This window comes from Protomyctophum parallelum, assembly GCF_964188405.1.
Source record: "Protomyctophum parallelum genome assembly, chromosome: 15".
Classification (NCBI taxonomy): Eukaryota; Metazoa; Chordata; class Actinopteri; order Myctophiformes; family Myctophidae; genus Protomyctophum; species Protomyctophum parallelum.
The window spans coordinates 45128377-45143687 of record NC_139710.1 but is presented as its reverse complement, the minus strand read 5'-3'; the positions used below and the strand labels follow the sequence as shown (position 1 = coordinate 45143687).

General features: G+C 41.6%; 1 protein-coding gene across 1 annotated transcript; it reads right to left on the bottom strand.

The window, feature by feature from the left end:
* Positions 1-252: 252 nt before the first annotated feature.
* anapc5 (anaphase promoting complex subunit 5) lies at positions 253-14975 on the bottom strand. Its single transcript, XM_083784624.1, has 17 exons — positions 14464-14975; positions 14247-14326; positions 12806-12912; positions 11055-11298; positions 10584-10650; positions 10246-10347; positions 9804-9994; positions 8323-8404; positions 7932-8024; positions 7642-7823; positions 6553-6688; positions 6284-6358; positions 5573-5694; positions 5035-5142; positions 4730-4877; positions 1856-2018; positions 253-1225 (listed from the first exon to the last, which is right to left on the bottom strand). Exons 1-17 carry the CDS (start codon positions 14659-14661, stop codon positions 1014-1016), a joined length of 2310 nt encoding a protein of 769 aa, XP_083640750.1. The 5' UTR covers positions 14662-14975; the 3' UTR covers positions 253-1013.
* Positions 14976-15311: the final 336 nt, after the last annotated feature.

Sequence of the window (15311 nt, the reverse complement as noted above, 5' to 3'; positions counted from 1 at the left end):
CAACCTAGGTCTATCAATCAAGTTCCTCCATGATCTGAGACAACAGATCTATTCTGGTAGCATTAGAAAGTCTGTGATAATTGGATTATTGAGTCGACCTGAAATTCAAGGGGAAGAGTTCTAGAAATGTCCCCAGGCCTAATAAGAATGTAATGTAGTTCTGACAGTATTCAGAAGAAATATGGAACAACAGGGGAGCTATGATGTGATGAATCACCTCGGTATAATGTATTGTACACTTTATTGGTGCATTACAAAAAGGGGGGGGGGGGGGGGGGGGAAGCTATTTTACAAGAGTGCCAAAATTGCTTATTGAAGAATAAACCACAAGGTTTCCGTTTCATGAAGTCCAGAATCATAGAGCACCGAAGTCTGACGTCAATATCAGTAGAGGGCGCAAATCCAGACTATCATATATGAGTGACTGACTGTCGCAAACGATACAGAGACACCGCCCTGACAATAACGCAGAGACAGCTCGTTTATTTTTGGACCACAATGCTTATATGAAACGATTTTAAGATGACCACATGTTATTCTCCATAGAGAAATTACTTCCGTGAACCAGGGATAACCAGGGGATGAGCGAGTGAGGTCAGGACTTCGGCGCTCTATAGTGAGCCAAGTTGAAAATATGCCATTTTTGCATAGTGACTTTGTCCAACAACATCTTTTCACCATAGCATTAGACTTTTAGCAGCCTTTTCTTCAGAGGATTGGTATGACAAAAGAAAAAATTTACAATATATTATTCAGCTCTTGAGCAGTCCGCAAATGTAATAGTTTGTTTAACCACGCAAGTCTGACACAGTCACATGACGAAAATAGCCAATGCACACATGTCATGTGAAGTGAGTTTGAAGATCTGCTAATTTCACTGTGCAACACTGGCGTACACCGTGTACTGAATAAATTAAGCATATAGGCCAAGGCTAGATTTGTTTCACCTATAACGACATGCCCAATATAGGGATACCAGGGTTAATGTGGTTAAACCTGTGACGAAGGAACAGCTACAGTCGCATGGCAACCGTAGCTCCTGGTGACTGCAGTTCCAGGTCCAGCAGGCGGAACAGCATGGCACGTTTGTTACGCTGCGGCGTTTGTCCCAAGGCGTGGTAGAGCCGAGCCTGCAGGTAGTATACGTCACGGAGACGCTCCTTACAGTTCAACATGGAGAAATATGACACAGCCTCGTCCAATGTCTCGACTGCCAAACTCAGAGCTGGAAGAACAAAAATAAAACCATGCTGTTCATGTTGTTTAAAGGGATTTGCCCTTCGGGATAAGACATTGAATAGTAACTGGAAGGTGATGCAAGAATAGATGGTTGATGTGCAATACTGGACCCAAAATGGGAATCAACCCAAAGGCATTGTGGTTGTTGTTAGTGTTTACTTAATGACATACGTTCGTAGTCTGTTTGAAAATAAAATGCTTTTAAACAATACAATACTTCTGACAAATTTCCATAATTACAGAATTATTACACCATATAGAACCGGTGCAACAGGTTTCCTGAAAGATTGCACAATGCAGCTCATTCTTTGAGGGGGGGAGAACAAGCATAGTGTAGGATACATAGTAGGAAAGGTATACTGTATGCTGTTTGGTCACTTTGAATGTGACCAAACACAATGGTGTCCAATAAATTGTGTCCAATAAATGTGTCCAATAAATTGGCAAATATATTGTGACCAGGAGCATTGAGTTACCCGACATCACAGAGACATTTTGATATTGGCAGCATATCCTTTTGATTGGTTAATGATAGCTATGTGATAGATAATTGTGCTTGCTTAATGATAGCTATAAGATAGGAATCTGTATTTGGCAAAGCGCCTATGGCTGTTACCTGCTTGACCTTGTCCATTTGGCCTGAACCCAGCCATTGCCATCTGACAGCGGGCTGCCAGCAGGAGAGCTCGGCCCTTGTCCATGACTGCTCCGTGTGCCAGAATCGGCTCCATGGCTTCATGTAAGACACTCAGAGCCTGTTCAGGTACTCCCAACCTCAGCTACAGAGAAGACCATAAACAACAATGTAAAACAAGAAATGATCACATAGTGATATTTGTCAGGTGAAAGAAGCACTGGTTTCTTTATTTAGTAAGGAACACTCCTCTCAACTGGCCGGTCTCGATTATAACATTACGTCACATAACATTGAGTGTCTCTAAAGATTTCTGCTACCTGCTTCCTGTTACCCGTTTCCTGGTCATGTGACCCGAGTAACCAATACATGACAGCAGCGAGTGCGGCAGCCAATCAGGACTAGAACCTCAGTATGACTCATTACTTGCGCAAGCAGAGCGCGCAAGTAATAGTTTCGCCCGGCTCGTATGCACCGTCCCAGCCAACCCGCCACCTTTGATGCGTATGCACCGTCCCAGCAAATTGTGCCTGATTTGCTGGGACCAGATTACATGGTGTGTATATGTATAACTAACTCTCAATGATGACGTAAGAAATATGTGGATTAAAGGACCCAATGCCAGTGTAATTGGTTTTCTATGGTGAAGTAATGACGATATGTTTTAGTGTTGGGAGGATTAAAGTTAATGCTCCTGTGTATACATGTATGTAATCTGGCACCACTGCCGTATCAGGCACAGTTTGCTGGGACAGTTTGCTGGGACGGTGCATACGCATCAAAAGTGGCAGGTTGGCTGGGACTGCGTACGGCGCAAAGTAACCACAGTATACCGCTAATCAACTTACAAATTACATATACATATATACATAGTATATATGTATAGCTCTCAATGATGACGTAAGAAATATGTGGATTAAAGGATCCAATGCCAGAGTGTAATTGGTTTTCGATGGTGACGTAATGACGATATGTTTTAGTGTTGGGAGGATTAAAGGTAATGCTCCTGTGTATACATGTATGTAATCTGGCACCACTACCGTATCAGGCAGTTTGCTGGGACGGTGCATACGCATCAAAAGTGGCGGGTTGACTGGGACTGCGCACGGCGCAAAGTAACCACAGTATACCGATAATTAACTTGTAAATTACACATAGATATATGTATAGCTCTCAATGATGACGTAAGAAATATGTGGATTAAAGTACCCAATGCCAGAGTGTAATTGGTTTTCGATGGTGACGTAATAACGATATGTTTTAGCGTTGGGAGGATTAAAGGTAATGCTCCTGTGTATACATGTATGTAATCTGGCACCACTGCCGTATCAGGCACAATTTGCTGGGACGGTGCATGCGCATCAAAAGTGGCGGGTTGGCTGGGACGTGTGTACGGCGCAAAGTAACCACAGTATACCGCTAATCAATTTACAAATGACATATATACTATGTATATATGTATAGCTCTCAATGATGACGTAAGACATATGTGGATTAAAGGTATTATGACATTATTTATAACATAATTTTAACAACATTAAAAGTCTTGGCCATGGTCCTTCAAACGTGTCTAAAAAGTTTGAACACTCAACTCCACTCCAGTATTTCTTGCCAGGAGTTTTTGTGTATGTGTAATCTGCATCCTGAGAAGCCATGGAAAAACACATTATTTTAGCCTGTAGATGTCGGTAATTCCCCCTTTCCTGTCAACCCAAGATGCGCTTCTTTGACAACTTAGTAGGAACGTCACCGTCAAAAATAAAAGAGTCATCTAGGCCATTTGGTATCCAGTGTAAGGACTTGTGTTGATTGACACAGCCAACAACAGAGCAGATTGATTTTTCTCTAGAAGCCATTATTAGTAAGTATTACAAAGAAACAAAGTCGCGGTCACAATAAGGAAGCGGAGAGGAGAGGGGCGGAGAAGAGAGGGTAGGCAGGGAGCAGAGGGGAGGGGGCGGAGGTTTAGCAGGGATCTACGTATATGCCTGCCGTCCAACCAGATGAGACATTTTTGCATAATTATTCACAAAAGTCCAGACAGCAGAGAATACACTGAATGTTCAAACTTCGTTTTTTTTTTGGTGAAATTGATGTCAAGAAAAGCCAAAAAAGCCAAAAAATCTACAAAAATGTGTTTTAAACAATCACAATCCCTTTAAAGGACCCAATGCCAGAGTGTAATTGGTTTTCGACGGTGACGTAATGACGATATGTTCTAGTCTTGGGAGGCACTGATTGACATATACGTCACCATCCAAAGTCGTCACTTACGTATTCATTACAGCATTATGTTTCTGAAGTGTATAAAAACAATTACCATTGTTTCATTCTGGCACCACTGCCGTATCAGGCACAAGTAGTCATTACTGAGATTTGACAGTTTGTAGCGGTCGAAAGTACTTGCGTGCTCTGCTTGCGCACTAGTAGGCCATTTATGGCCTACTAGTGTGCAACAAGCAAGTATGCACTCGACAGAGTGCAGTTCTAGTTTATGACTAGGTTTATGACAAAAAATACTATTTGCATGTATGTGTGGGAACAATAATAGAATGGGCAGCTCAACGGTACAAAATTAGCCTGGCATTGCCAGACTGATCACATGGAATCACAAACAGGTTCTCCATCGTGGGGAACTTGTGAGTGACCCCACGTGATGATTCACAAGCAATGCCAGGCTAGTAGATAATATCACTAACAGCAGGTTAGGATAATTCAGAAACCCAGAAAATGAGTCAGAAACACACTGGAATATGTTAGTTCAGGATCTGGAAACACAGTAACCCCGATAACAGCCATCCAATAATAAAGATAGTTATGGTAGTTAGACAATAAAGATGCCTGTCTGTGACTGACTTGAGTGAAGGCCAAGTGGAGAATTGTCTCTGAAGCCAGAGCCTGCAGATGGTGCTGTCTAGCCAAAGCCAACGCCTTCAACAGGAGGGGGAGGGCTGTGGAGAAGCCAGAAGACTCCCAGTGGAGCGCAGCAGTAGAAAGCATCACCCTGCAGGAGAGCGCAAACAAAACAAATCAAAGACAACAAGGCAAAGACGAATCACTTACACACTCAATATATTAAAACCCTCAAATCGAATCAGAAAGTCAGAATACACCTATACACCAATACATTTGATGCAAGATAAAGTCTCCTATCCTCTTACCTGATAATCATTTCTGTACATTTTGTCCTCTCACAATGTACTTGTAGCCTCTGTAAAATGCTGTAGGCTTCAGTGGTCCTGTTAAGGGCCTTCAGAACTTGAGCTTTCCTGTTTGACAAAAACAAACACTATTACAAATAGAGCACACATACTTGAAATTATGACACAGCCATCATTACTGATGTGGATTGATGATTTAGGTTATTTTGTGTGTCCAATTATTCTTAATTATTTCTCAGCTTGAGTATTTCATCTACAGATAATGTTCAACTGAATATGAATACTCACAAGATGCATAAAAGACAGTAGCATAAAATCAACAGTGAGTTAGATGGCTTTTCAATGTGGTAAAATAAGCATACAGTTGACGCAAAATTGACCTAGATTCTTGGCCGTTTATTTCGGCACATTTGTGGTTTGAGCCAGATGATGTGGGGCAGATGCAAATTTACTAATCTAAGATTGCATTAAAGGATTTACAGTACAAGTTAACATCTCTCCTCTTTAGGCTATATTTGTATTGGCTAGACAAATATACCTGTACAATCCTTCAGAGTTGTTTAAGGCAGCGATGGCAGTGACCTGCGGCTCTGCCAAGTGGTATTTCCCATCGTTCATGAGTCTTTCAAACTGGATTTTCAGCTCACACAACATCCAAAGCTGTTTAAGACAAAAAACATCATTGTTGCATCAACAGCACTTTTGTGCACAATATCCTTTCAAGTGCACTTCAATTCAAATTTCAGATTAATCATTAATAGTGGTTCATCCCCAGTGTTAATCCCTCTTTTCATCCCCAGCGTTAATCCCACTTTTTATTTTATGCAAACAGAAATGCTGCTACAGAACTATATATAGTACTTTGAAGTCGACTCCTGGCTGGACCCTGAAGACAACTGAAAAGAGGAATTTCCCCGTTTTCACAAAATAAGAGACATAATTATCAAAGTCTGATCAAGACTATATAATACCCAGCACACTCACACAGTCACAGTCTCACTCTCACAGTTACAGAAGACTGGGCACTCCTTGTGAAGATCCCTAGATTAATTTTTAACATGCCATTTGTTGGACATCATTTCAACGCTTTGTTTTTAATGACATAAAACCCACATTGGATGTTTTCAACGTTAATGCTGCCTGAATGAAAAGAAAAAACGTTTTCAGCACATATCTGACCAGGGAGGAGCGGTACATCAAACTGGGCAGTAGTTCTAAGCTCTATCATCATAACATTGAAGGAACTCACCTTGGCATGTTGCGTGTGAGGAGGAAACTGTTCCTTTAGGTGTTTAAGAACCTCTGACACAGCGCCATACAGGCCCTGTCAACAGAACAGCCACACGGACAAAACAAGGCTTACTCTCTAGGGCCAACACTGGAACTCAGCCCAGGGGCTGGAAAGGAGAACTGATCAATGTTGATTACCTTGCAGCAAGGCAGGGGCACACAGACTAATGGGGGTATTGTAAGAGCAGGACAGGAACAAGACAAATGAGATTAAATCAGACGGGCTACCTGCTCGGCATGCAGCTCAGCCAGGTGGCAAAGCGCCACAGCAAAGGCCTCCGTGTTGTTCTGCTGGACGCCAAAGTTGACTGGCTCCAGACTGCTCATGTTCAGAAGGAGCTGAGCCTGTTGCTGAGCCATGGTGCTGCACGAGACAGGTGATGGAATAGGATGAACAATGTGAACCAGCGCAAAGTCAGAGAATATTGTTCAGTTATTATTATCCAGTTGGCCACTCGTACGGTTCACTGGAGCTCAACATACAAATAAAAACATGCTCACTGGTGATTCATAGCCAGTCTAGTGGAGTTGGCTGTCCTATGATAAGCATGTTGACAATTTCCAAATATGATGCAATCTGATTTGGTTTTTCACAATAACCCTTCCACATAAATGTGGAAAACATAAAAATAAAATATAGATTATGAGCTTTGCATTACACTTTTGGTTGATAGCAACGACTGGCATCAAGGTAATGTCTTCTTGGTACCATATATATATATACTGGCTTCCGGTCAACTATAGTTGATTTTAAAATTATTTTACCTCCTTTAATCCGTACTGCGAACTACATCACAAAGGATGATCGGGCCTTAGCCATCCGAGCACCAAAGCTCTGGAATGAGCTTCCAGAATAAATTTGCCTCACTGACTCCCTCACACGTTTTAAATCCCTATTAAAAACCCATTTGTTTCAAAAAGCATTCCTATTAATAACAGTTTTTGTTTTTCCCTGCCTTTTACTGATCTTGTGTTATCTTGATTAGTTTAATGTTTGGGTATTTCTTGTTAATTACGTTCATTATGATAGATCATGTCACTTATTTGTTTTTCTATTTTTCTATTGTGAAATTTTCTTATTATTATTCCTGTGCAGCACTTTGTGGCTCATGCCTAGAAAGAAAGGTGCTATATAAATAAAGTTATTATTATTATTATATAAGGAAATTATTATTAACCAATAAAGTATAAAATACACTTTAGAATGGACAAATGAATCACAAATTAACACCTGCTGGGAAAGATATGAACTGTAAAATACCAATGGATGCCAATGAAGAACCACTGTCTCGGCAAGGCAAGGAAAGGGACACTGACCTCTTGCCGTACATCCTCCATATGGAGGTAGTCTGGGCTAGGCTGATCTCTATCAGCTCTGAAAGACTGTGCTTCCAGTGCAGGATATCTGTGTCCTTCAGTAGGTCCATCAGCTCATGGGCTGTCTTGCCCTGTACCGCCCCCTGCTGGACCAATGACTGAATCCCCAGAGAGGCCAAGTACTAGAGAAGAGAGAGCATAGAGAAGTGTGGGTGGTGGTGTTGCATTTAGGGAGTACAAACTGCCACTGTCCTGAACTGGTGCCGTCTGAATGCTCATGCTTGTCTTACCGGAAGACAGAAATGTGCAGCCATTTTCACAGAATCCTCAGTTAACACTGAGCTGTCAGATCCTTTCATCTGTTCTAGTGTGTAGAGCCAACTCTGAGGCATGACAGCCGGAAAGAAAGAAAATAGTATAGGGAAAACAGTTGTAGACAGAGAAGAGACACACATTAAAAAAAAAAAACGTATTCTTAAATAACGTATTTATTTGACCTTTATTTAATTAGCAGAAAATGTAGTTGAGATTAAAAGTCTCCTTTCCAAGGGAGCCCTAGGTCCCAGCAGGCAGCAGTGCAATTAAAACACACAGGGAAGAAGCAACACAATAAAAGCTAAGAATAAATCAAATGAAAGTAACAAAATTAAACAATAATTAAGACTAAGAGGATCAATTTACCAGACAGTGCTGCAAGCACACATGATCGTTGGACTCCTGGGCGATGCGGATAGCCTCTTGTAGAGCCAGGCCAGCTTGCTGACTACAGAGGTGAAGAAACAAAACTGTATCAGTCACATTTGAACCTGAACGGCCAAGAGACAGAGGCTGACTAGTTAGTAACTTTAACCCATTCTGACCGGGCACCCATTTTGGTGTTAGCATCATGTTATGCTTTAGCTATTTAAAAATAGCAGATCTACAAGCTCATATCGCGCCACCGAGTGGCGCGATACGAGCTTGTAGGTCTGCTATTTTCGAAAAATCGAAGAGCGACTGACATTTTTAGAATCTGATCTCAGGTCAGAATGGGTTCATCAGACCAGTGTGTGTCCGGCGGAAACCTCATATGAATCTGATCTCAGGTCAGAATGGATTAAAGATGCTGGATCTAGCCTATGCACCAGCAGGGGTTGCCACGATCCATCAAACGGAGGGCGGTAGATATAAACCATATATATAGGTATATAATGTAAACTCTGCCATGGAGCCACTGGGAAAAGCACCAAAGCTTTGAACTGAATCTAAGAATGCTGCACCACAGGTGTACCCGCAACAGCTAGGGATGTTAACAATTACCGGTAATCGAAAATGGATTAATCGCCTTCAAGAAATTCTTCAATTAAACTTGAATTCATTAGGCGGTATTCTGTGAATGTAATGTTATCGTATCTTGGCCAATGAAAAAAAGACTACCACACCTTGGTAGTTGGTAGCCACAGAAACGTCTCTGCTTTTACATTTGACAGATTGCACATTTAATTGTATTCCTCATAAAATATGCCATTGCCTGGGTCTGTATCCCAAATGGTCTAATAAATATTTGATTAAGGAAAATAATATGCCTTTTGTATTCTGTATATCAGTAAAATGACATTATTGAGGGAAAATAAGATTCTCAGATAAAAAATAAAAAAGAACGTTGCTCATCATCAACTAAACAGTTGATACCAGAGCGATAAGGTTATCAATAATGAATTAATCGATCATTTGCATCCCTACGGCAGCATTCTGACCTCAGTAAATGCACACGCATTTGTCTCTACAAACATACCCATGCATGTGAAAGGGAGAGTTCAACAGGTCTATTGCTGAGTTCTCACCAAGAGCAACAAAGCAATAAGACATTTACAATGGAAGACAATAGTCCATCTTGAACTGGCCTCAATATTTTTGGCACTCCACTGATAGGGTGAAGGATCAATCAATTGTGTTGCACTGTTTCCCCTTCACTCTCCTCAAATTATTTACCGGTTTGCAATGTCTTCAGCAACTCTTAAATGGCGATTCTGCTGCAATATAGATGGGTACGCGTGGCCGTTTTGCAGTTAGTCTCCAAAATGTGAACACAGCATTTCAGTGTAACATTGACAATAAAGTCTAATCCAAATTACAAATCATCTATTATTCTAGATGAGTATAAATGCTTTCATTATACTCACTAGTGGCCAAAGCGACAGTGCAGACTGGCTAGGTTGAGGGCAGCGTAGCGAAGGCTCCTGCCATAACCCTCATCACCATTGCTCTTTCCCTCACTGCCAGACAGGATGAGGCGGTCAAAGTAATGCAGGAGACTGTGTGTGGAAATGTAGATGTCCTGAACTCGTATGCTGTTCAAGTAGTTCAGGTAATGCTGAGGCAGAGATACAAGGCACAAAGCATCCAATTAAAGACAAACATTTGCCTCTCAGGGTTATCACTTAAACCTACTCAATGACATTTGCAATAAGGATGTTTTTAGTTTTGTTTTTCTGCAGGACAGCAAAGAGAAAATGGATGGTGAGCATAGGAGTAATGAGAGGAAATCCAGTTTGGAAAGTAACAAGCAAACGCTGACAGCTTGTTTATACAGACTATTTAGTTTGTAGATGAGTGGACTCTCACCGCTTCGGCAAAGTCTGGGTTAAATTTCAGCATGTTGTTGAGCTCATCCTGTAAGGCTGCTGGCTTTAGAGATTTGTTCTCATCATTCTTCAGAAGATAGGCCTGGGGAGAAGGGATGATTGAAATCAATGCCAAATACCACTCATTGCTACTGTAAAAAGTCTGTTTGCTCAACAGAACATAGATCATACAGTTTCATCAGTAATTTACAGTACATAAAATGTACAATGCTTTAGTCTCGACATCATCATAGCAAAGTTATAGAACTCCGGTACTGTATTGCAACAGGTGGGGCAGATTGGGTTAAAATGACAAACGATGTGTTGACCCTTGCTTACCTGCCTCGCAAGAAAATACTCTGCTTGTTTTTGTGAAAGGGGACCTCTACTTGGTGCATCATCAGTTCTAAAATGCAGAAGAACAATAATAAAAAGTAAAAAAAATGTAGCATATGGTGTGAACTTTCATCTTGAATTGCAATTTGCAAAAAAAAAAAAAAAAAACATTGACTAATAAAAAAGTCTGTTGCTCTCCCCAGGTTGGCGTGTGTAGAGCCCAGGATTACATTAGTCAATACTGGGTAAGGAAAAAGGGTTACACAAATCGAGGGATAAAAAATAAAAAAGGGAGTTTCAAACCTATTGGGTACTTCTAAACTGCAATGCATGCTCCTTTCGACATTCAAACTTTTCCCCCCCTCGGAACGTCATGTGAAATAACTAAATTTTGGGTTGAAACAGGTCTTAAGTAGTTAGATGTCAACAGCAGATGATAAATATAAATAATGGCAAAAATAGAAAATTGCCAACCGAAGTTCTGACTCATGCAGCGGTGTGTCTGGTTCCTCCTTCTTTATCCGGTCCCCTATGGTGTCCTCATTACCAGTGAGTTCCATGTCTGCGTCATCTGCAAACAATGGCGGTGGCAACTCCACCTGGCATTTAGGCTTGCTGTAGTGGCTGAGGTAGTACTGCTGCAAGGACTTGTAGAGCTTGTACACTTGGCTGAAGGACAGTTTATTGTAGGCAAGAAGCATATGCCTCATAAAAAGACCTAAAACAAAGGATTGGAGAATCATTAGCTTATTGCCTTCATACAATCTGAACCTTTGTAATTTGAAGGATCCTCAGTTAAATAATGGCCACGGACCCCCATTTGATACGATCTCTCTCTGGGAGTCCAATCTACACTGTAAAAATCTTCAGTGTTCATTTAAATTTGGGTTATGGAACCATAAACTAAAGCAGGGGTGGGCAACTTTGAAGATGGAGGGCCACTAAATTTCCACACTCACTCCAGAGGGCCACTACTGTCGTAGCAAAAAATAGCTGATCTACAAGCTCAAAACGCGTTGCAGTGTGACGCGTTTTGAGCTTGTAGATCTGCTATTTTTGCTATATATTTTTTGTAATGTTTTTTTTTGTGGCTTTCGCCTTTATTTTATATTTTTTTATGGAGGGACAGACAGTAGGCTGACAGGAAATGGGGAGAGAGATGGGGGAGTGACATGCAGTAAAGGCCGAACCCGCGGCACACTGCCAGACTGGATTACCAGCCAAGGTGCCTGGACCGCTGAGCCACAGCCCAGGCCTATTTTTGGAGTGGTTCAACCACTCCTACAACCAGCAATGTCCGTGCGTATCTATGTAGCCCGTGCGTATCTATGCATCAGTGGTCATGAGCACGAGTATGTGACTTATTAGTACCAGTAGGGGGCGCCAGAAACGGAGAGGGATAGTGATGTGCCTGCTGCCTGCTAATGAGAGAGAGAGAGAGAGAGAGAGGTGGGAGGGGGGGGAATTGCACCACTCAGTTCACAGGGGTGTGATTTTTTTATATTTTTATTTAAATCCTGAATTTCTTTTGCCTATTTTTGAATTGGAATCCTGAAAAGTAACATTTATTTAATTTCAAATGCATTTAGTTATAGTTATGATGACTTTATGAACTAAATAGAAATACATTGGACATAAAAAGACAGACTGAAACTGTAATTAAAGCGGGTCATGTTGGCAAATACAACATATCAGTATTCTGATATTAACCTGTGGGCCGCATTAAGTGTTGGTAGGAGCCGCATGTGGCCCGCGGGCCGCCAGTCGCCCATGTATGAACTAAAGGGTTTATTTTATTCCTCACTAATAGTATAAATCATTTAGCTAGCGAAACCTTAGAACGCTCTCAAGGACCCTGTACCCTACATTGAGAACGGTAACCGGAAGGCTCACGCCCGAAACACACTTTCCCCAATTTCTTCCGCAAACCGCTCACACTGAGCGGTTCTTGTATTGGTTTTATTGATAAGGTTAGGAATAAGTTTAAGGTTAGGCATAGTTTTACTGAGGTTAAGTTTAAGAATAAAGTTAGGTTTTGCCATACTTTTACTGAGGTTAGGAATAAGGTTAGGTTTAGGCATAGTTTTACTGAGGTTACGATAAGAAATTAATGGTGGGGACCATTCCGAGGTCATCGGATTTGACCCGGGGTGAGCATTCCTGTATTCTTGAGAACTAGCGTTTTAGTACACACAATGTATGAGACAGGTTTCCTGAATACTCACCAACAACACTGGTTTTGTAAGCCTCAGATTCAAAAGCATTGTAAGGTGTGGGGAGGGTGGAAAAGAAACACTCCATGTGAAGAACTCCATCTGTCATTTCCTGTAGCCTTTAACAAATGAAACCAAAAGTTATACAAGTCAAAACGACTGACAGCTGTCACTAGCCCCTTTCGGAACCCTAGTTTACCTTTTCTGAAGTTTGGACAAAGGTAACCCTAGGGTCCCTGTCCGGTTATTCCACTCTCCATGGGATGCAGATTTACATACTCTCTATCACGGAGAGCGGGCGGCGCCGCTTGAATGTTGGTGAGATGTTTCAAAGATACATAACGTGGCTATAGTAGACAACGAAAACGTGGGCGAAACTGCATTAACCGCCGATGCCGTTAAGTATTTTTAATCTTTTTCTTACGTTTTGGCTCTGAAATTTTCTCTTCCTCACTTCCTTGACTTCCCATTGTACCGCCTCCCACACCAGAGTAGGGTGGTCGGTGCGAGGCAGTAGGGACACGCAGCTAGCCAGTCGCCGCTCGGGAGGCGGTACAATGGGAAGTTAATAAAGAAGTCAAGGAAGAGAGAGAATTTCAGAGAAGCCAAAACTTGGCATTGGCGGTTAATGCAGTTTCGCCCACGTTTCCGTTGTCTCCTATAGCCGCGTTATGCATCTTTGAAACATCTCACCAACACTCAAACGGCGACGCCGCTCTCCGTGAAAGAGAGTATGTAAATCTGCATCCCATGGAGTCGAATAACCGATCAGGGACCCTAGGGTTACCTTCGTCCAAACTTCAGAAAAGGTAAACTAGGGTGCCGAAAGGGGCTAAGCGGTCACCTGAGATCGATTGATTTATTAACAGTTTGCAGAATTACAGTACAGCTCAATACAACTGTTAATACACTTGTTTACAATAGGGCCCACCATTTTCAATTCATCAAAACAATTAGAGACGTACAAATATACAGAACTATATAGTCAAAACAGGAAATCATCATAGAGGTAAAAAGGGAAAAGAAACATATATAGTGAGGGGGGAAAGGGGTGGGTGGGGGATTCAGATTTTACGGGGGCCAGTTTCTAATTGCAGCCATCCGTAGGTGCGCTTTGAGGGCGGTTTTGAAGGAGTCAAGGGATTTGCATGTCTTAATGACTGTTGGTAGGGCGTTCCACATTTTGGTGGCATAGGAGCAAAATTAATTTAGTCCCTCGTTTGTGCCGAATCTGGGTTGCACATTAGTTGAACTCCCTCTAGTGTTGTGGGTGTGGACTTTGTTGACATTAAGATGGTATTTAGACAGGTACATGGGTATATTGGTGGTGATGCAGATGATGTATATGGTCTGGTCTGTCTGTAAAAATGGGCCAATGGCTAATTCAACATGTAAAAAATAGAGAATAAAGCGAAAGAAATCTGCAATACTACAGTATCGCCACAGTTTATACCTGTATTTGACGGCATATGCAGTTTGAGGGCAACAATCTTCTACAGTCTTCATAAACTGCCCTAGACTCAAGTCTGGTCCCTATGATGACAGAGCAAGGTGAACACAACTTATGAGACATTCATGCTCAACAGAGGTTGAACATTATGCAATTAACATATTTGGGCTAGCAATTCCACAGATTTTTAAAACAATATTAGAGAGCATAAGTAACTAACCTGTTGTAGAGGCAAAATTAGTTTGTTAAGTCGCCTTCTTTCTGGCAGAGCAATTTTAGATGTGGCCATCTCAGACAGCAAGGCGAGGACAGAGATTTTATACGGCGTCACCCAATCTTTGATGCCAAACACATTGGCGTGAACGACACCGTTCGTCATCATTGGGTTGAAATACAAGCTTTCGTGCACACTCGCCATTATTTCAAGAGCTGTTTCAGGTCAACCTGGCCTTGGCTGTAGGGAATTAGCTGCAGTCTGTCTATCAACAGCTAAACAGTCAGCTAACGTTAGCTTAGCTATCGTAGTAGCTGCCAGCCGTCCATGACAATGTGATGTGACAGAAAGCCGGCAAAACCTCAGTGACTGATGCACGCTGACGCTACCTTGCAAACGAACTGTGCAGCAGCAGGCACTTTTACAACTTTTCACGTAGAAGAATTGGGACTATGTATGTTAATGTTTACATACACCAGTATTTTTTTCTGTTACACTTCGCTTCAAACCGCCCTCCTCCTGTCCACTGAAACATACGTCATTGACCGTCACCACGGCGCGGCGGCGCCAGGCGTCACATCGAACACAGATTACTCGATGAATCTTCTCTCAAATTCTCAATGTGAGAAATGTTTGAATTTACAGTCATATTTTATTTTAAGAGGACCACATTGGATATAGTTGTTTTGTCATGTCGTTTTTGTTGTTTATTTATATTTTGTATGTATTTTACATGTAATAATAATAATAATAATAATAATAATAATGCTAGACAGCTGTGTGTGTGTGTGTGTGTGTGTGTGTGTGTGTGTGTGTGTGTGTGTGTGTGTGTGTGTGTGTGTGTGTGTGTGTGT

Coding starts and splice junctions, on each gene's coding strand:
- anapc5 (XM_083784624.1), bottom strand. CDS start 14,661: ATGGCGAGTGTGCACGAAAGCTTGTATTTCAACCCAATGATGACGAAC. Junction 11,299..12,805: donor TTACAAAACCAGTGTTGTTG/GTGAGTATTCAG, acceptor CCTTTGTTTTAG/GTCTTTTTATGAGGCATATG. Junction 10,348..10,583: donor AGTATTTTCTTGCGAGGCAG/GTAAGCAAGGGT, acceptor CCTTCTCCCCAG/GCCTATCTTCTGAAGAATGA.